The sequence below is a fragment of the Plectropomus leopardus genome, chromosome 3, assembly GCF_026936395.1.
Source record: "Plectropomus leopardus strain MGB_pleo_1.0 chromosome 3, ASM2693639v1, whole genome shotgun sequence".
NCBI classification, from domain to species: Eukaryota; Metazoa; Chordata; class Actinopteri; order Perciformes; family Serranidae; genus Plectropomus; species Plectropomus leopardus.
The window spans coordinates 8144578-8165431 of record NC_142178.1 but is presented as its reverse complement, the minus strand read 5'-3'; the positions used below and the strand labels follow the sequence as shown (position 1 = coordinate 8165431).

At 38.9% G+C, this 20854-nt stretch overlaps 1 protein-coding gene across 9 annotated transcripts in view; it reads left to right on the top strand.

Annotated features, from left to right (window-relative positions):
* Positions 1-19943, top strand: part of kdm4c (lysine (K)-specific demethylase 4C) — a 43868-nt gene extending 23925 nt beyond the window's left edge. For 4 of the 9 annotated variants that reach the window (XM_088075466.1, XM_088075463.1, XM_088075464.1 and 1 more), the window contains exons 14-22: positions 591-834; positions 2691-2767; positions 3615-3670; positions 3803-3911; positions 12167-12361; positions 13778-13948; positions 16105-16224; positions 18627-18719; positions 18871-19943. In XM_088075466.1, the coding sequence (XP_087931592.1) occupies positions 591-834; positions 2691-2767; positions 3615-3670; positions 3803-3911; positions 12167-12361; positions 13778-13948; positions 16105-16224; positions 18627-18719; positions 18871-19038 (1233 nt within the window). In that variant the 3' untranslated portion in view covers positions 19039-19943. The remainder of the gene's footprint in view (positions 1-590; positions 835-2690; positions 2768-3614; positions 3671-3802; positions 3912-12166; positions 12362-13777; positions 13949-16104; positions 16225-18626; positions 18720-18870) is intronic. The other 5 variants (XM_088075467.1, XM_088075465.1, XM_042484853.2 and 2 more) reach the window with 5 other exon arrangements.
* Positions 19944-20854: the final 911 nt, after the last annotated feature.

Below are 20854 nucleotides of genomic sequence, written 5' to 3'. Positions count from 1 at the left end.
GCAGTGTTTCTGCATTAATTTAGTTTCATCAGCTCAGTGCACAGTGAGACAGCTGGAAAAAAAAAAAGATTTGCTAACCCGATAGATAACTCTAACATCGGTCCACTCATACAATATTTGAAAAAGTGAAGACCCCATAAGCTAATCAACTGGGCTGTTTTATTTTCATGTGGGAAATGATTCTGTCTTTGCTGTTTTACCTTTTTTTTTAAAACCAAAACGATGTGATGTGAAGAGATTATTACAGTATAACACTGTTGAAGATACCAGGCCTTTTGTCATTGTGAAAGCATGGCATTGAAAAGAGATTTTAAAGCAGTTAGCAGCTGTCTGTGTAACTTATTAAATTATAGTTAAATAATTACCTGTGAATAATACAAGCGTTGAAAAAATACGAAGCGCTCTGGTAATGAACGTCACATGGTATCCATTTAGCTTATCATTGTCTCATTACAGACACAGCATCTGTAATTTGCCACTGACAAAAATGCCATCCAGAGTTGGTAGTCCATTTAAAGTATGAGGGGAAAAAAGGGGGTATATTTTATTACCCACCTCTCTCTTACACTCACCCCAAATCTTTTTTTTAGGCTGAAGACAAAGCAGAGGACAACACACCTATCATAGCTAAGGACACCTCCAAATCCTCATCTCCAATGGAGGGCCCCACACGTCCCTGTAGAGGTCTGAGAAGGACCAAGCCCCTTGTCCCAGAGATCTGCTTTTCTTTCCGGGAGCAGAATTGCCCCCCAACTCCCACCAACCCTCTGCTGCAGGAGGATGGCACCTCCCCTCTGCTCTACTGCCAGGGCTGCTGCCTGCAAGTCCACGCAAGTATGTACGCACAAGGGAAGAGAAGTATGTGTGTATGAGAGAGATGTGGTGCGTCCCAAGGTTGATACTTTAGCATCTATTTACTTCCTATCACTAAGCCACATTGTTTGTTTCTGCATGTTGTGCTTGTTTTTCTGATGTCATTGTAAGAGGGTCAGTGGGTTTGAGTCCTGACTCCATCTCAATGTTCCACCCGCCTCTCTGTTTCCCTTCCACCCCCTCTCCCTCTGTGGTTTGGAGTATTTTATTTCCCTCGTCAGCCGAATGAGGGTGAATCCTCTGTCTCCACCACACATACTTCCTGTCCAAAAGCCCCGAGCCAGTGTAGCAAGGCCTCACACACGCACTCTTTAAAAGCCCCGGAGCCTTTTTGTTCCACTGGACACGCAGATGCGATGCGCCTTACATTATCTCAATCCCTCATTCACACCCTTTAACAGCCCTGAATCTCTTCCCTGATCTGTACACATTTTGCCAACATCTTAAGCTTTACACACAGACAGACACACACACACACACACACACACACACACACACACACACACACACACACACACACACACACACACACACACACACACACACACACACACACACTGTCCCAGATCCACAGCTTTAAAATGACATTGCTTCTCCTTAAGTCACTTTCAATCCCTCCTGCTTTCCTGCCACTAGTGTTGATCCCACCTCATTTTTCACTCTAGAGGGTCTTGGTTTTATTTATGTATTGTGTGTGTGCTTAACTGTATGTACTACACATGCATTTGCTTGCTTCGTGTGACTGTGTGGAGGTGCAGTAGGGTGGGAGTAGGAGCTGAAGTGTATGTCATTTGACACTGATGAAAAAGCCACAAGTTTGGTTTCGAGAACCAACAATAAGTACAAGTTGATGCAGCTTTCCCCCCGCACTGTTATTTGAACTCGGGAAAGGAAAGAGAGGTGAGCTTGGATTTTTATGTTTGGTTTAGTGATGGATAGCGAGGGGAAAGAACAGAGACATGCACACATATACAGACTTTAAGTGTTTCTTACAAATAAAAATTCCCCTCAGCTTATGTGTCTAAAACCTCTAGGAATGGATTTTAACCAGCTGTCAGCTTTGAAAGGAATCACATTTGTCTTACTTGTAAATTCATGATGTTTTTTTTCTGTTGGAGGCCACCACCATTTCTATTTTTTTACAAAACATTTCTCCTCTTTTGCCACACCAAGGACACAAGACAAAACTAAGCAAAACAATATTTACTCACAACAAAATGTCTGTTTCATACTACTGTGTGTGTTTTGCGGTGTCTGTCAGCCATATCATCTGGGTTACAAAGGGCTAGCTGCACAAGTGTCTGAAAGAAAAGCATGCCGTCACACCAGTGCAAGTCTGGCTGTCGTACAAAGCGCGTTTTGATTCATAGATGAACACACAAACAGATGCACTTACAAACAGCATGAATGTGCCTTTTCCTCTTGTTGTCTGGATTTCTTGCTCAACCACAACCTCACACACACACACACACACACACACACACACACACACACACACACACACACACACACACTTACACATACCATAGAGCTCTCCATTTCCACTTAGTCTGCAATACTGTGCATTTCTGCATGAAACAATACCAGTTGAAAGTCTGTGGAAGCAATGTGGACGTGGCATTTTATTCTGTTCTTTGTAACCGATAATAGACTTAACATTTGTTCTTAAATCTGCTGTTTTCTGTGAATGCTTAATTAAAACTATGCCACCAGGTTATAGCAAAGCGGTTTAGCAGTATTTGAGTGAGTGTGAAGAGTTTGATTTGTAAGTAGTTGTATCTTCTCCCCTAATTTTCACCAATCACTTCCTTCTTTAGGTTGCTATGGTGTAGCGGCAGATGACGTCAGCGAACAGTGGTCGTGTGATCGCTGCACGGAAGGAAGCTTTACAGCGGTAAGACGATTTTTCTCTTTATGTGATGTCACTTTTTCCTTAAAGCTGTATCTGGTAACTTAAATAAAAATGACTTTTTGTCATATTTGCTGAAACTTTTGCTATATCCACACAGTACTACACAAGGCAGATAACCTGTGTAGAATATGACAAAAAGGTATTTTTATTTTTTACAACTTACCACCTGTAACTTAACACTTTCTTGACAAAGCTGTTTTAGACGGTATGTAATTATTTGCACATTTTCTGTAGGTGCAAGGCTTTTGGAAAACAGTGCTGATAAAAAGAGTAACACCAGCACAATGACTCTAAACTACAAAAATATTTACACAGTGTTTCGATTCTGGTTTCATTTTTAACCTGATGAAGATGGATCTTTGCAAGGTTTTATTGGAAATCTCATCTTTCTAAATATATTTGTGGTTTGGAGTCAACATTGACAATATTATCTTAATACATAAAGATGACTGAATATTATTAATGCCTCTCTGCTCCTCTCAAAAAGAAGAAGGTGTTGCTTTTTGCAGCTACTTTGTGACATTATCATATCGTGAGCATTATCTTGCTTTCCTAAGGAGGAGAAGAACACACTGTAACTAAAAGAACTAACTAAACTAAAAAGTTAAGAGATGCACTTCTTTTTGCATTTATATGAAAGTTTCTATGTTGTGCTTAATAATTTTCTGGGTTTTTAACATAAAACAGCTTGGAAGATTCCCCATGAATTTGTCCCACACACAATGCAGTTGCTATATGCAGGTGTTATGTAAGCATGTGAAAGGATATTGGTATTGAGTGGGAGAAAATATCATCTTTCTCTTACTCGCATCTTTTTATGTTTTCTCAGGAATGCTGTTTGTGTAACCTCAGAGGTGGAGCTCTGAAGAAAACCCAAAACGACAAGTGAGACAGGCTTTTGTTTTGTGATTAGCTCTGCATACTCATCTCTGATCTCCAGAGCTCAGACGAATGAATTGTCTTTGTCTTAATCATCATAATGTATTAATTTGTTTGTGTGTCTGTGTGTGTACATAGATGGGCCCACGTGATGTGTGCAGTAGCACTGCCAGAAGCAAGGTTCAGTGATGAAGCTAAGAGGAGTCCCATTGACACCAGTCGGATCCCCATGCAGCGATATAAACTGGTGAGGAGACACACACACACACACACACACACACACACACACACACACACACACACACACACACACACACACACACACACACACACAGATGTAGTGCTGGAATTCCCCAGGTCCTTGAGGACTGGCTCGGTCTAATTAATGAAGTGTTCACAGTTCTAATTAACAATGTGAGACGAACATGCCCGCAATCAAAGCTAGATAATTAACCACTGGTGAGTGGGAGTGGGGGTTTGTGTATGTAGGCCTGTCTGTGTGTGGTTGTTTGTCTATACGTGTGTGTGTGTGTGTGTGTGTGTGTGTGTGTGTGTGTGTGTGTGTGTGTGTGTGTGTGTGTGTGTTTGGAGTGCGTCTCAGCAGACCTGACATGTTGCCACTGTAGTTAGCTCTCTGCTGCAGGCACCATGATAGCTCAGCACAAAGCAAAGTGTTGGAGAGGTACATGAACACGCAAGATGGATAACCGAGACAAACACTGCCTGTCCGTTCCCTTTTTTACTTTGTCTCAGCAATAAGTATTGCATGTAAATGAAAACTGTAACTTTTTAAAAAAGCATACCTTATATGATTGGTTGGGGCACAGGTTAGGACCCCCCTAAAATAACAATTTATAATAGTTTTGGTTCACTATTCAAAACTAAAAATAAAAGAGCTTAGAGTGACAATAATATAAAGACATAATCATTCCTAATCATAATCATTCCTTCATGAAGGGTCTTTCTCGTATTTAGTTAACCAAAGGTCAAGGGGAATGGCCAAGAGGTCAAGCTGGCAGTAATAAACTACAATATCCCTGGCCTGGCCAAGGAGCTTTGTTGCCTGACATTACCTCCCTTTCTCTACCTTCATCACTTTATCACTCTGCTTTCAACTGTCAAATAGAGGAATAATGAAATCCCTATTCTAACTGATAAAAATGGAGTGGACTAGACTCTAATTGATACAGGAACTACTGCAATTTTAATTGTGTTGGGATAACATATATTGCTATTTATCACTTTTTAAAACTGCAAATTAAGTCCCCAAAGGAAAAATTTTCGTTATCTTTATTATTCATTATATCAATATCTGTATCTATCAGTCCCTTCATCTCACTTCTTTTTTGTATTGCAGCAAAATGTATTTAGCAGACTGAAAAAGCAATTGATGTTATAAGTCTAGCAGGCTACTTAAATAATTTGTATTTGTATATTTGTTTGTTTGTTTGTTTGTTTGTTTGTTTGTTTGTTTGTTTGTTTGTTTATTTATTTATTTATTTATTTATTTATTTATTTATTTATTTTTTACTGTATCAGTATATTGAAGCGATATTGCTGCACAAATATATATAGCAGTATAATGCCGTATTGATCCCCCCCCCCCCATCTCTTCCAGAGACACATGCCAGGATAGAGTAGTGCAAGAATGAGTCCTGAAAACCTGGAAATTAATTAGCATGTTTGTGTACCCGGCTCCCTCATCTTGAAGTTAGTGCTGTTTTTTAATGTGTTTTTGGTTAGATGACTGAAATTAGGTCTGTGGTTAACACAAGCTTAAGAGACATTAACTTTTTACCTCCACCAGTTGCATTTAGGCTTCAAAGTAATAAAAGTTCATTTGTGAAGATTATCTTGTTGAACAAAAAGGGTAACCGTCAGAAATTCAGAAACAGAACTTATTTTCTGCAGTAATCCTAAATCCAATGGGAAAATTTCTTTTGGCTTTTTGGCAAGGGAATCAGAGTGATACTAACTTCAGGGCTGGCCAACAGAAAAACCCTGTCATCCCTGCAGCACTCTGCAAAGCAATACTGTCAAGTTGAATTAAAAAAAGGTGTCCCTAATAAACTGAGTGAATGAAGGCTTCAACATTGTAACACCAACATCATACTCAACCATAATGGAACCAACCAGTCATGGTTTTTACATGAATGCCTACCCCAAAAAAGTTGAAGGGATCCTACTGCACTGACACTGAATGGGACATTAACTCTGTGGACACAGTGACATTACCCGCAGGGTATTTACAGGGATATGGTTCATATCTGCCCACACCACATGGAAATTAGGCTCATTTGGATATGAAAGCCCAGACCACAAAGTGTCACTATCCATATCCACGGGCCAAAATCTGAACAAAATGAAAATTGTAATCCAGACTGGAAAGGGTGGGATGCTCGTAAAAAGTCTGTGACATTGCCATGATGACAGCCAAAATGTTCCAGATCTTGTTATGATCTAAATTGCTTTTTGAGAAAAACTGTGCTTCCTTCTTTTGGCTGTGTTAAGTTTTTCACAGTGCCAATCTTTGCCTGACAACACAGATTACACTCTTTGTAGCCATGTTTTGATAAATAAGTTAATACAGTTAGTGCACTTTGGAAGATGTATTTGATCTCAACATAAATCTACTGATGAGACCAGGGGGCTTCATGTGATTTAGGAACTACCCCCCAGTCTTTATTTTACTCACATTTACTGACATTATCCGCATAATATGATGTCAAGGCTCTACTTGTTGTATGGATAAAGCTTCTTTAGTGCAACTTGGTCCAATTTAATGACCACCACAAAAGTTGGACAACGGAACTCAGACAGCATTGCTTGACTCTCTCTTGATGAGTTTGAGTGTGCACATTCTATGAATGGGTCTCCATGCTGTGTAACAAGATGAGCCTCCAGCATTCGCTCCCAAAATCCTGTCAAAACTTCCATGTATGGGCTCCTGGTAACTTGATGGGTAGAGCACGCACCATTAAGGCGGAGTTCTTATCACAGCGGTCCGGGCTTAAGTCCGGCCCGGGCCTTCCCTGTGTGTCATGCCGTCTTTTTTTCCTGCCTTTCCTGTCTTTTTCTATCACTGTCAATAAATCAGAAATGCCTTAAAAAAAAACATTTTTTATAATTGCCCACATGGCTTTCAGAATTCTTCACCAAGAAAGAGGCATTAAAAGGAGAAGAGAACACAGAAACATTGCAAAAACAGACAAACAAAAAACCTCAAGCCAAAAAAAAAATTACCACAACATCTCTGTGTTTGGTGAAATTTGGTAGGTAGTTTGCTTTGGAATTTTTATTTACTATTTTTTACTTTTACTTTTATTTTTACTTTAAGATTATGATCACAGATAACATCCGCCATAATCACAAATTATTATACTAATGGTATCTAACAAATTGACATCTCTGTAATTTTGGGTCATATTTTTATTTTTTTACCCTGCCTTTTTTCTGTGTTGTCCCTGTCGATAAAATTATAGAGGCTACATTGAAAGATTGAATGAAAGTTTTGACAGCATTTTGGGTGCAAAGTCAGGAGGCTCATGCTGGTTTCACTCTGGACGCTAAACGGCCGCAAAGTGTGCCAATTTTCCATGGAGCACCGGCCACTTGCTTTTGGCACCCCTGTTGAGCAGTCAGACTGTTCACACTGGATGTGCCGTCTCCCCGAGCTCCACAGCGGGCTGATGAACTGCAGCAATAGTTTAGACGTCTGGTCTATTTTTTCCTCAAGCCGCAAGCAAATCTGGCAGGAAAACACACTAAATACTCTTTTATGAACAATTTAAATCATATATCAGATGTAATATGAATGTTCTGATCGTGATAAATAATCAAATATGTATCCAGTGTGCCCACAGTGCCTGACAGTTGTGTCTAAACACAGAGGGAGAGAGATGTGCAGACACAAAGAGACAGACAGCCACACAGGGACACACACTCACACACACACAGATATATACACGCAGGCAGAGACACACAAGCAATCAAGGATGGAGAGAGACAGAGACAGAGCTCTCTGTGTGATTAGAGAGGAGCAGAGAAGGAGAATCACTGCTGACCGGTGTAGAGAAGTGCACTCCTGGTGTGAACGGCCAGGCGGCTGCTGAGGGGCGATTGCGTGGCAGTTAACATATTAGGGCATGGTTCCGCATCCAGATTGCATCCAGCGTCACTTGCTAAACAGCATGGAGACACATGAGAACAAGTTCAAACCCATCAGAGGAACAAGATCTCAAACTTTCTTTCTTCTATCAGGCTATTGCTCTTGTCAGTCAGGAAGCAGATATTAACACAGAGCACTGATATGATATCTCAGGGATAACCTCACTAAACTGAAGTATAACACAGACTTTGCTTATCACATGTGAATGTGCCGTATGAAACTCAGATGTGTGAGGGGTAATTTTTGAATCACATGAGGTCCCCAGGTAATATTAGTCTTGTGTGAATAGAGCTTAAGACTGCAATCTTTTTTTCCTCACACTTCATGATTACACAAAATCTTTACTTTCTGCTGCCAATCTTGCGCTAATTAACATGCTGACACAAGCACTTTTTGGACGGGTGCAGACATCAGTAGATGATGAAGCAGATGGGCCTCTTTTAAACAACCTCTTTGAGTTCTAAATTAAGGTAAAATATGAAAAAAAACAGAACAGCATGCTTGAATAAATGATAAGCCCTTTCACTCATGCTTCAGTTAGGAAAAATAATCATTCTGTTGACAGATTTTTATCTTAACTGACATACAGACAGAGTGAGATTATGGATGGTTTACCTTTCTCTTTTGTCAAATTCATCATTTGTATGTTCGCTGCGTGGCAAGCCACGTGTTTGCATTGGACCCATTGCCCCTGCAGCAGCACAATACATTCATAATTTACTATCACACGCACACAGGCACACGCACACACACATTCATAATTTACTGTGGGAATGTTCTTAACGCATGGCTCAACACAGGCACCCAAAGAGACACCCCAGAGAAGACGCAGGCATGGGGAAAAGTGGGTTAGGCTCACACATACACAAACTCACACACCTTAAAACATAAAACTTAATGTTGACACATAGCTTTATTTTTTCACATGAATAGTTCTCTCCACCAATAAATGTCCATAAATGCTTATTTAGACACACACACATACACATACCTCCCTCTAGACAGACAGGGTGTGGTGCATGCCAGTCAGGATCTTGTCACGCTGGCCTCAATAGGTGGACGAGACAGTCAGGCCAGTTCATCAGCGCACTGTTGTTCATAATGGAGGAGATGTGGGAAAAGGCTTTATGAAATGTAGGCCAAGTTAGTCACCAAGAAAAGCACAGAGTAAAAGTCCCTCAGTTCAGAAAGAGGAGCTGTGAGGCAACAGAGACTCCATTAATAAAAAAAAAAAAAGGGGGGGGGGGGTATAAAGTTACGTATTTTCATCGCCCATTTTAAATGAGACTTTAAGGTTGAAAGAGGACTTCTCTGAGAGTCTCTGGGTACACAATACCTCCTGATCCTCTACTGATATCTGAATTAAGTCGACTAAGCTCATAATTGTAAAGGCGAAGGCAGCCCTGCTGTAGAGGTTAAATTTAATTAATGCTGCCTAGGTTAACTAATTGGATCAGCTATTGATTTTTCAAAGAAATGAACAAAGGGCACTTATTTCAGAGGCTTAGCTGATAAGGACAAGGACTTAAAGAAAAGTTTTGTATTGGCACAGCGTCACCTCCTTATCCACCCTTCAAATGCTGTGCTCTCCTTCCTGAGCTAATGAATATTTCCTATTATATGTACCAGTGAACTAAAACATCGCTAGGTCCTTTTTTATATCTTATCCCCATACTCCCACACATGCTTATTAGACACATGTTCCTCCATTAGATGGTGATATGGCAGTTTACTTGTCATCACACTCTTTTTAGAGGCCAGACTTTATATTTACACACCAGGTAATTCCCACTCGAGCTCACTCGAGGCACATTGGCCTGTCTATATATAGGCATATTATCTGTCAGCATGTATGGATATTTCAGTATGGATCCCCAGGAATTAGATTAATGAATAAATTACCTTCAAAGAGATGCGAAACCGCACCGCATGAGAGAGGAAGACGAGGCAGAGAAGCGAAGCGAAGAGAAAGAAAGCGTAGATGGATGTTTTAGTAGGAGGAGAGTGGAGGAAATGGAGTGAGATGGGAGGGATGCAAAAGGGGTGAAAGAGAAATGGGGAGCGAGTAGGGTTATAATGGGGGGATGTCGTCATTCTTTCCCTTTAGTGGGAGAGCCGAGGATTTGTGGGGAGAGGAGGAGGAGAGGGGAGATGCCAGAGTAGAGGAAATGGACTTGATGGGCTGTTTGGTGCAGAAAACCGAGGGATAGTCTTAAAAATTTTAGGTGCGAGTCTGTTTGTGCACGGATGCATGGCAGTGTTTGTGCGTAGGATGTGTATGTGTATTACATCCTCCAACGTGCAGCTGTGTACCGCTCACAGACCTCAAATGGGGGGAAGAAAAATACCATTGCAGCAATGGTTTGTTGTGGAAACCTCAAGTGATGTCATCTGATTGGTCTTATTTGAGGGTTTCCTTGTATTGTAGTGGTGAAATAACTTGTTTCTGTTGACTGTTACAGCCAGGGTCTCTCTGCCTCGCCTCATCTTATCCTCTCATATCTATGTTTTGTTTACACCACCGTATCCAATAACAGCGCATTGAGGAATTTTAACAGATATGTTTATTTGGAGCACATACTGGTTTTAAATGATGTTAGAGGTTCATGGCAAAACCGAGCAACGATTTAGCGGCCTTTTGTCTTAAATTCAGTGCTGTTTTTTTAAAGGCTGGATTCATAGTCTTTTAAATCACCCTCCTTCTTTTTTTTTTTTTACTTGTTCCAGTGCTACACGACTAAATAAGTTTAGCTTTTCTTCTGTGCAAAAACATACCCACAGTTGGTTTAATGAAGTTTGCAATGGAAAGTGACAGGAAAGACTGAAAGGAGAAGCTGTGACAGGAGGTGTAATGCTCAATTTTTGGATATTGAGTTTTGTTTGACTCAATATCACATCTTCAAAATGTATGTAACAGCAGAGCAGACACCCTATTTGTGTACAAATTGTTGAAATGTTCTACATACCTGTATACTGTGTGTGTTGCATTTTACATACTATACAATTCAGTGTGTAAAATGTGCTATTTATTTTGTGTTATTCATTATTTTTCTAATACTCATACTGCATACTATGTTTGTAGTATTAAAGGCGAGGCTGGCGATATCCTATATTGTCGACAAATCTCATGGAAAAACTGATAATATTAAGAGAAACAACAAAGATATTGCTTACTTCTCTGTGCGATAGTCCTTCATTGTTGTATGGAAACTAAAAAGTTACTTTATAACATTGGGCACTGTTGTTTTTTTTTTATTTCAGTCATACATAACTCGCCCTGCTACTGTAAAACAGTAGCTAGAGCAGTGGTTCCTAACCCTGTGAGATGTGGCCCCTGCACCCCTATTAGATTAAGTCCGTTAATTCACAATTTTTACAATAGCAGTTTCTTACAAAAAGTCAATGTGTAGATTAATTTGGTCAAGTCTGCATTTGAAGAAGCTAAAGTTTAACTATTTCAACCATTCAGCTATCACTTTTAGCTAACTGTTTCAACTCCATATTCATTTCTTTTAGTTAACCCTTCTCACATTTATCCATTACTTTTAGTTAGCCACTGTTTGAACCCTATATTACCTTTAGTCAGCTATTTGAAATGTATATTTGTTATTCTTAGCTACTTTTTAAACATGTACACATTACTTGCATGTAGCTGTCAACTCTTTCAGTCATTTGTCCTTTCAGTCGGCCACTATTTGAAATCTATAGTCATTATATTGTCATTATTAGTGACTTTTTAAGCGTTTATCTATTGCTTTTAGTTGCTAACTATTTGAACTTTATATTCATTATTTTGTATCTACTTCTTAAGCATTTACAGTAACTAACTTTTGGCTAACTGTTTAGACTTCTATGCTTGTTTGCAAATTACTTTTTACACACCTATAGTTGCAACACTTGGTTTTCAAATTGTTCAGGTGACTCAGTATATGGACACACACATACACACATCACACACACAATTTTTTTTTTTTTTTTTTTTTACAAATTAGTTGAGCTATGCCACGACATTCCCATGTACCCTGTGGTACCAGTGAGGGTACAAGTACCCCATGTTGGGAATCACTGCACTAGAGAACCAAATGTGTATTAGTTCACAGCTGAAAAAACTACATCGCCCAGCCGTTTAAGGATATTTTCAAGCCTTTTTTGGAACTTGAAACTTGGCCAGTGTGTGTCTTCAGCTCGGAATAATTGACCTGTGGCTGAGTGCTAGTGTGACCTTTCCGAAATATAGAGAATAAAGCCAGCCTCTTCCTTGAATAATGTGGATGGGGCTGGCCCTTGTCAGTCAGTGTTTCGTGTTGATGGTTTGCTGTGGTCTGTGTTTACAGAAGTGCATCTATTGTCGTAAACGCTGCGCGGGGAAGCGGCAGGCAGGGGCTTGTATCCAGTGCTCATGCGGCAGGTGTCCCACCTCCTTTCATGTGACCTGTGCCCATGCTGCCGGTGTAATCATGGAGCCCGATGATTGGCCGTATGTTGTGTCAATCACCTGCCATAGACATCAGTCACGGAGTTCGTCAGCTGTAAGTTATAGGACAGGTGTTTTCACTGAACTGTTAAGAACCAGGTTGTGCTCCGTAAGAAAGGACATGACAATGTTTTTACACTTTTAGACAACCATCAAACTTTTATGTAATTGGTAAAAGACTAATTTGGATAACTGGTTCCATTGAAGACACCAAATGATTTGTTTTAGTCTCATGCAGTGCAGTAGAAGTGGGCATATGAATGTGGATCAGATTTTTTAAAATACATCTAAGTAGTGTAAATGAGGCAGTGGTGATTTAGTGTGGGGATATAAATATGCATATTGATGTAGTTTATTGAGAAGAGATGTGCTGATATGAAATGTATTATTGTTCACACTTAGAATGTAAGAAGATCTATTTCTTTTTTAAAGGGTCAGTACACCCAGATATCAAAAACACACAGATTTTCTTACTTACCTTTGTTGGTCTCTAGCCATGCAAATAGTAATGGTTTCTTCAGTACAATGTATTTGTACGGAAAACTGTCCGCAGTGAAGTGTTTGAATTATCTAGAGTTGTGGAAAGACAAGTTGCTATTCAATTTTAAAATTTCATTTTTCAAAGCTGTAATGGGGTGGTGGCAGAAATTGCTGAGATTTCTCCAACCTGGACAAATAAAACCAAACTTATCTGCATGGCCAGATACCACTAAATATATGTAAAAAAAAGTTTTGTTTTTTTTTTAATTTAGGTAATATGGTATTTTACAGGGTTCCTGTGGATCCATGAAAAGTCTTAAAAAGCGTTAAATTCATTAACAGTCAATAAGGCCTTAACTGGTATTAAATGTCTTAAATCAGTCTTTCAAAAGTCTTTCAAAATGCTTAGATATAGGAAATAGCATATTATGAACCATTTTTTATCTTATGTTGCATTGTAAAATCTCAGAATAGTTGGTAATAGTTGTTTTTTTAAATAATTTACCAAATTTAACATCAAGCATATGAGGGTAGAAGAACCAACAACACTCATATATGTTTACAACATCCAATCAAGTAAAAAAAATGACCAAGCTTTTTTTCAAGCAATGGATTCTTTATGATAACATAATTTCTTCTCCATGTATTCCATTCTGGAAAGTTAAACAACAAAAAAAAAATCTTATTTCATATTGAATTAAACATTCGGGAAAAACTGTTCCTAATTCTAAATTATTGACATCGTGTCATTTGTATTTTTTTCAGTTTCTGTTGTTGGTCTTAAATTAAGTTGGCTTTAAAAATTCTTAAAAAAGTCATAAAACTAACTTGCCTTAAGCTGTAGGAATCCTGTTTTAAACTGCAACTAAAATGAACAGCATTGCAGTCATCACTCGCTGCACAGCGATGAAGTATCATAGGAATTTAGTTTGACATAATACTGTATTAACTGTCATACAGAAGTCTAATTGCTGCTCTTTGTCTGTACCAGAAGCAGCGAGCATGCCAAGCGTCCATCGCACTGGGTCAGACGGTGATCTCCAAACACAAGAACCTGCGCTACTACAGCTCAAAGGTCACCCAGATCAGCTCCCAGATGTTCTACGAGGTCATGTTCGATGACGGCTCCTTCTCTAACGATACCTACCCCGAGGATATAGTGGTGAGTATATGTTTAATTAGACACGCTCAAAAGGTCACCTCCCAGTTGTACAAGGTTATAGCAGATATTAAAACGCCCTCATTTAAAGCAGCTTCAGCTTTTTCAAGAAGGATTGTTGGTTCTCAAATGGTCATTGGTTGAGGGATTACATATAAGGTTGTTTTAATATCTAACTGAATGTGATCAAGAGTCAGTTTGAATTTTTGTCTTACCATAAATCTATCTGCAATTACCATGAAACAACATGGATTCGTGAAAAGGCCATTCAAATTAAAATAGCACATCATGGGACCACTGAGTTGTCATGGTAACGGCACATAATAATTGACGTGACCGTTGATCTTGATTAGTTGAAATTCACTGATTTGTTCAAGTGATTATGGTAATGACCAAGTCTCACTAGACAGACGCAACCACACACTTACTGTATTAACGAGTACATGCCACAGAATTACATTCAATGTGTTTTCAATCATGTTATTTTTTCTATTTTTTATAGATACATAATTGCAATTATCCATGTGGCAAAGAATTAATGATGCCTTTGCACCAAGAACATTGTAGGCAAAAAAAAAAAAAAAATAGCAGAAAGAGAGGAAAAAAAAAAGCTGCAGGTACTGACCGAGGAGGTGCGGAGGCTAAACTTCAGGAAGGATTTAGAACGTGACAGAGGGATTTAATGTCCCAGTATGTCAGACAGTGCTGTTGCTGTTTTCAAAAGAATATCTTTGCATGTAATTGCACCCAGCGTCTCTCTTAACGGGGACTCACAGCGGCTCTGCAGCACTACTCTGCTATGCTCTCAATTTAGAGAATGTAATTATTATTGTTCTCATTAATGATGTATTGTTTCACTCACCTGCGACCCATGCCTTTATAACTGAAATCTGTGTCTGTCACTGCTCTACCAGTCTGTCTTGCTCCTAGCTGCATGTAGTGAATTTGGCATTTTGCATTCACTCCTCTGCAAATACACTACCACTGTATACCACTGGATAAAAACCTGCAAAGATTATTGAGTAAACCCAGCCTGTTGGCTTGCTCGGCAGGCTAATTAGAGTAACGTGGTGATGTTTTATCAGTAATGTAAGTGCAAAGAGATGTGAGTCAATCTGTCTTTCTCTTGCTTGGTCACTTGCGCGTGGGAACCTAGAAGTTGCAGGCAGGCGGTTTGTGTTTGTATAAAGTCAGATCTGCTGGAGCCGCTGTACAGTACTGTTCCATTTTGCCTTACAGTGGACATTTATAGTTAGTTGAGAGATGAGAGATAGTAAAGCCTTTTGTTTATGCTGCCCTTTGTGTCGTTCACTGAGCCTTTCAATCTTTATGGCTTTTTCACTCTAAAATACAGTCAAAACAAGCTTAAAAGCATCTCCTTCATAGGAGATAACACCACGTATATGGAAGATAATATAATGTTCATAGGAGATCATATCTTATACCTTGGAGTTTTGCTTTGCTATTTCTGCATTTTTTTCACAGTTATGTCTGCAAATTTTCATAGCTTCCTCTTAGATGCATGCTGCTACTACCTGGTGGCTTCCTTTTTATAAAGCCCCAACCTTTCCTGTGTGCTGGGATTGATTGTTTGATTATAATGGCAAATTGATTATTGATTGATTAATTATGTTACTGTTTATTATAAGTATTTTTTTTCAAATGTATTTTTATTATAAAACTATTAAATTTAAGTCTACGCTATTTTTGTTCATCAGGGCTTGATAGTGTCTTAGCAAAAGTTTAGCCAACATTTCATAACCTAATTCATGTAGTAGGTTCAGGTTTTGGTTTTTTTGCATTATTAACCACTAAAATTTGAAATTGTAGTTTTAGTTGTAGCTTATAACCAGCAAGCCTTTTGGATGAAATTCAAAATATCTCCCCCATGTGTATTGTTTCGTGGAAAAATGCTTTTATAGTTTGTTTTATGGTTCCCATATACATTAAAAATATACACTTAAAAAAAAAAAGGGGTGTTAAAAATATGTTGATTATGGCTTCACAGCAGAACGATATACAGAAGATTGAAGTCTGAGCCAAGTCTAACCATGACATTAACCTCTTAAAACCAAAAAAATAACAACATTCAATCTCAAACAATTCACTTCAAATGAATTTTCCCATCATTCCCAACCATTATTCTCCTGTATCTTTAGAGCAGAGATTGTATGAACTTGGGTCCTCCTGAAGTGGGGGAAGCTGTTCAAGTGAAGTGGCCTGATGGGCTGTTCTATGGTGCCAAATACCTGGGATCCAACGTGTCCTACATGTACCAGGTACATACACACACTGCACTATAGGATCATAACAAATGGTAAAAATACGAGAGAGAGAGGGTGAGACATATGACCCGGTTTCAAAGATTTAATCAAATTTCTTTGAATTAGTTGCAAGCTTAGTTGTAGGTCAAAGCAAGACAGCAGCAAACTTGTTGAACGCCCTCAACACTGGAATCATCGTGACTCCTCTGACGTTGTCAAGGTCCACAGGTCTATGCACAGATAGAGTGAGGGAGAGAAAAAGTACGAGAGCACTTCAGACGGAGATTGAGGGAGGTGCTGAAGTCACAGCGACTAAAGAGGAGGAGTGGAGATGAGTTGGAAGATGATGGGAGGATGAAAAGATAGATACATAAGAAGCAAAAGCTACTCAGACACAGTTGAAGCGGACGGGTAGAGAAAAGAGAGAGCGAGAAGAGGAGGATGAGAAGGAGGTGACAATCTGCATTATTCAAACTCACTGAAATATTCACCAAGCGAAGTCATGCGGCTTCCACTTAAAGCTTTATTTAGTTGAGCTGGGCGTCAACCATTAGTTATGCACAAATGCATCTGTGACGCACACACTCAGTTAAAGATGGGTCACATTTTCAGAAAAAAAAGCTGAACAAGGACTTAGCATTGTCAAGGTGTGTTTAGGTAGGAAATAGTTTTAGGCGGTGTTATACTTCAAGATCATCACGGCAATCATAAACTTGAATTTCTTGAGTTGAAAACGTCTATTTTTGAGAGCAGAGGTTACATGAAAATGGCTTCAGTTTCAAATAAATCACACTTTATAGTCCAGGCTGTTTATTTTTCATCATTTACACTTCAGAGCGAAGGGGTTTTGCTTTGTTATTCATGATGAAATAACAATGGTTTAATGTTTCCTTGACCAGATACGTACTTTGTAATAGATGCTGTGTTTGAATTATTACCACAAAGATCATTCCCTTATTTATCAGTTTGCAAAGCACCAGATTTCAACCCAAAATCTAATATAAGATTTCTCTATTTATCAGTATAGATTGTTTAGGTGTGAGCTGCCGAGTGTTGGAGATATCAGCCGTAGAGATGTCTGCCTTTCTCCAATACTATGAAACTAGATGGCACTTAGATTGTGGTGCACCAAAAATTTGGAAAACTATTTTGCATATTTGCAAATTTATGTTTCTAAGGATAGTAAAACCTTGATCTGCTTTACATTGACAGGTACCCTAATCTTTAACCAAAAGGCCTTTGCACACTGAGTTTTTTTGTCTAAAATTGTCTCACATCTAAAATTAAATACGACCTCATGTTGTGTCAATCATATTTGCACACTGACTCTGAAACCTTTGTCTTACCTAAAGTTTTCGCAACAATTTTGATTTTCTGCCTTTTTTTGCATCTGTCTGAAGCATAGAAAGAGTTGTTTGCCGCTACATTTTCTTCATTTGTTCACAAGACAGAAGAACGGGCGCACAGTATCATTCGCAACTCCGACAGACTACTCTTAACACGTCGCGTAGCAATATTCACGTGGATTATGATGAAGAGGAGGACATAACAGAGGATGAGCATTGCACACAGACGGACTGTGTGAAGACTGAAGCATGCAGCTGCGTTGCCAAATGCAAAACACAGAGTGGAGACATGCAGAAAGGTAGTGGAGAGATGCAAGTAAGGACATTTTTTTGTTTTGATTTGAACATTTTTGTGACAAATTTTAAAAAAAAAGGCAGCAGAAAAAATAGCACTTAGTGTGCAAAGGCCTTAACCTATACCTGCAGCCATCTCAATTGTCTTGTATAAACCAAACCACACCAAGCAATGAAAGCAACGTGTACTTGCCAATCAGGGAATAGGGAGGGTTATGCTTTCCCAATCCTAGGAAACGCAAATTTGTATCCTACTTGGCTAAGCTGTGATATTAGCTAGTGCGGTGGTGCTTGGTGAGTTAGCACTAGATGCTGCTTCGATCTGCACACTGATACAGTTAGCAAGTGTAGTTTGGTAGAAAAAAAATAGTTCTGACATGAAACTGCTCACAAAAAGGTCTTTGGATTATCTTGAGTAACCAGGTCGTAATTTCCAAAAAAGAGACATTGCTGTTGAGTATTTCAAATGTATTTTTGGCGCTTAGGGCACCACAAGCCAAGCGCCATCTAGTTCCATTATACTGGAGAGAAGGCAGGCATCTTTACAGCGGATATATGCAACACTTGACAACTCAAATCAATGCAGTCTAGACTGAAAAATAGCTGTTCAAGTAAGAGGAAAAATTTATATTTTGGATTTTGGGGGTGAAATGTCCTTTTAACTTTTCTTGCATGTGTCAAAAGGTTAAAAAGTAAGCAAATTGTGAGGCTCTTTGGATGAATGCACTTGATTTAAAACTGAGTAAAAACATGCTGAATGTTTTCCTGTCCTCTCAGGTGGAGTTTGAGGATGGGTCCCAGGTGCTGGCCAAAAGAGAAGACGTCTATACTTTAGACGAAGACCTGCCTAAAAAGGTGAAACGTAGACTTGTAAGTATTAGACTTACTGAGCAACACATCAACTGCAATTCATAAGTTTGATACTTTTTAATGGCATGAAAAGTTAAAACATTCTCTTGCCACCTGGAACGCTTTCTTGTTTACTCATCGGCGTCTTCTCATGTCTTGTTTGTTTTTCTAGTCCACGGCCTCAAGCATGCGTTTCCAGGATGCCTTCTTCACCACGCAGGGGGAGAGGAAACGGCAAAGAACACCCAATTCACGCTTCCAGAAAGACTATGTGGCCCTGCCAGGCCTTCGTACAACTGCCAAAAGCACATGGGAGCAACGCAGCCACAAAGGGAAATGAAGTCATGGAGAAGGATCATTGACAAAATGAATGCACTGAGTTAGCAGTGGATGTAGAGGGGAAGCTGCGTGTGCGTGAGAGTATGTGTGAGTATGCTTGTGTGTTAGTGTTTTGGATAGACTTCCATCTCAACCGTTGACCACACAAACTGCCCTGCGAGCAGATCAGAGGAAACGACGTAAGGAATCGGGTGATTTGGGTTAGACGGACATTAACTTGCTTGTACATTATCCATCAGTGACTGTGACAGGCCGGAGAAGAATTGGGACAGCTGCACTCTTACAGAACGGGTTAACAGAGGGCATCGTTGCCTCGGTTTCCCAGTGCTTTCACATCCGTCAGGGAAAAAAAACGTGACTTACATTTGTCACAATCACCTTTTTTTGAGATAATGAAAAAAAAAGAAGTTTTTTTCTTTGTACATGAAAAATTCAAAAGGTTAGATTTTTCTAAATGGCTTGCCTATGGTAGCTTTTTGGGGGTCTGTTATTTCCAGTTTTTTGATTTTGAATATTTATGCACTTTGCTTGTAGTATTTTCCTCATGTCTTACTGTTTCTCCCCGCATGTTAAGCATTGTCTTCTAACTGCTCCTGCGAGAGTCCAATCACACTACAGTGGCTTCCTCTCTGCATGTTTTATAAATTGTGTAATATAATAATGAAAAATGAATCATTGCAGGATTAAAAAAAAAAAATTGACCGCGTTAATCCCACCTTAAGGTGAAGGATTCAGGCAGGAAGCCATGCCTTTGTGTTGGATTCTGTGCACTATTAACGTGAAATGCTACTGTCGCTGTTGAATGAACCACATTGTTGAAATTATTTAAAATTTGTATTTATTTTTGGCTTGCTATAGTTAAACTATTGCTAACTGCTGTAAGAAAACAATAAAAAATTACATATGTTTTGTTTTTATGAAATTGTCACTTTTTTAAAGTTATTAAGTTTAGTAAGAGTGAAACTGGCAGTTCCAGGTTCAGTAGGAAAGATAGTTTATGTGCCACCCAGTCTACGGAAGAAAATGTTTGCATTGTACGTATCTGAAAACTATGAATGCTGCATTTTCACGTTTCATATGCATCATCAGCTTTTCTCAAGTGACACAATACATGAGCTGACTTGAGCTGACACTTGGGCTAGACTGCTGCAAACTACATACTACTGTTTAAGACCAACAGCAGCACTACAGGTTGTGTTTAACCTGTTAGCAAGAAAATACCTGAAAATAATCCAAAAGAAAAAAAACAACTTCTTGCAATTTCCAGGATTGCCATTGACAAGTTGTTTGTTTGCTTTTCCCTATGTTTTTGAAAGAAATCAAACCTAAACCAAAGGTGTAAATACTTATGAAAGGTGTCTGAATGCAGCACAAGAAAAAAACTGTCGATCCAGACTTGTTGCTGTTTTCTCAGCTGGGATAGTGTCACAAAAAGCAGCTCCTTTTTATACAGGCATTGTACAAGGTTCCTGAGGTGCTTGAAGTACTTAAATTTGACATTCAGAAATTTAAGTCCAGAAGTACCTCGAAAATTTGACTTTTTAAAATCTTGGTTCTTGCATTGCCATGCTCTGTACCCTTTATATTTTATTATTTATTTAGTGATTTTTTTATGAATAACATGGAAACATATAGCACAGAAGTGTTGGGTAATGCAACGTTTGATGCAAAAAGATTTAACTATTGGAACAATAATTTGAATTACGGATTTAAATGGTCACTATATTAGAATAAACACTGCACTGTAATGTTGGATGTGATTTCGATTTTTTAAATGATAAAACAAAAACTAGAAGTAAAATTTATTTCACATAACA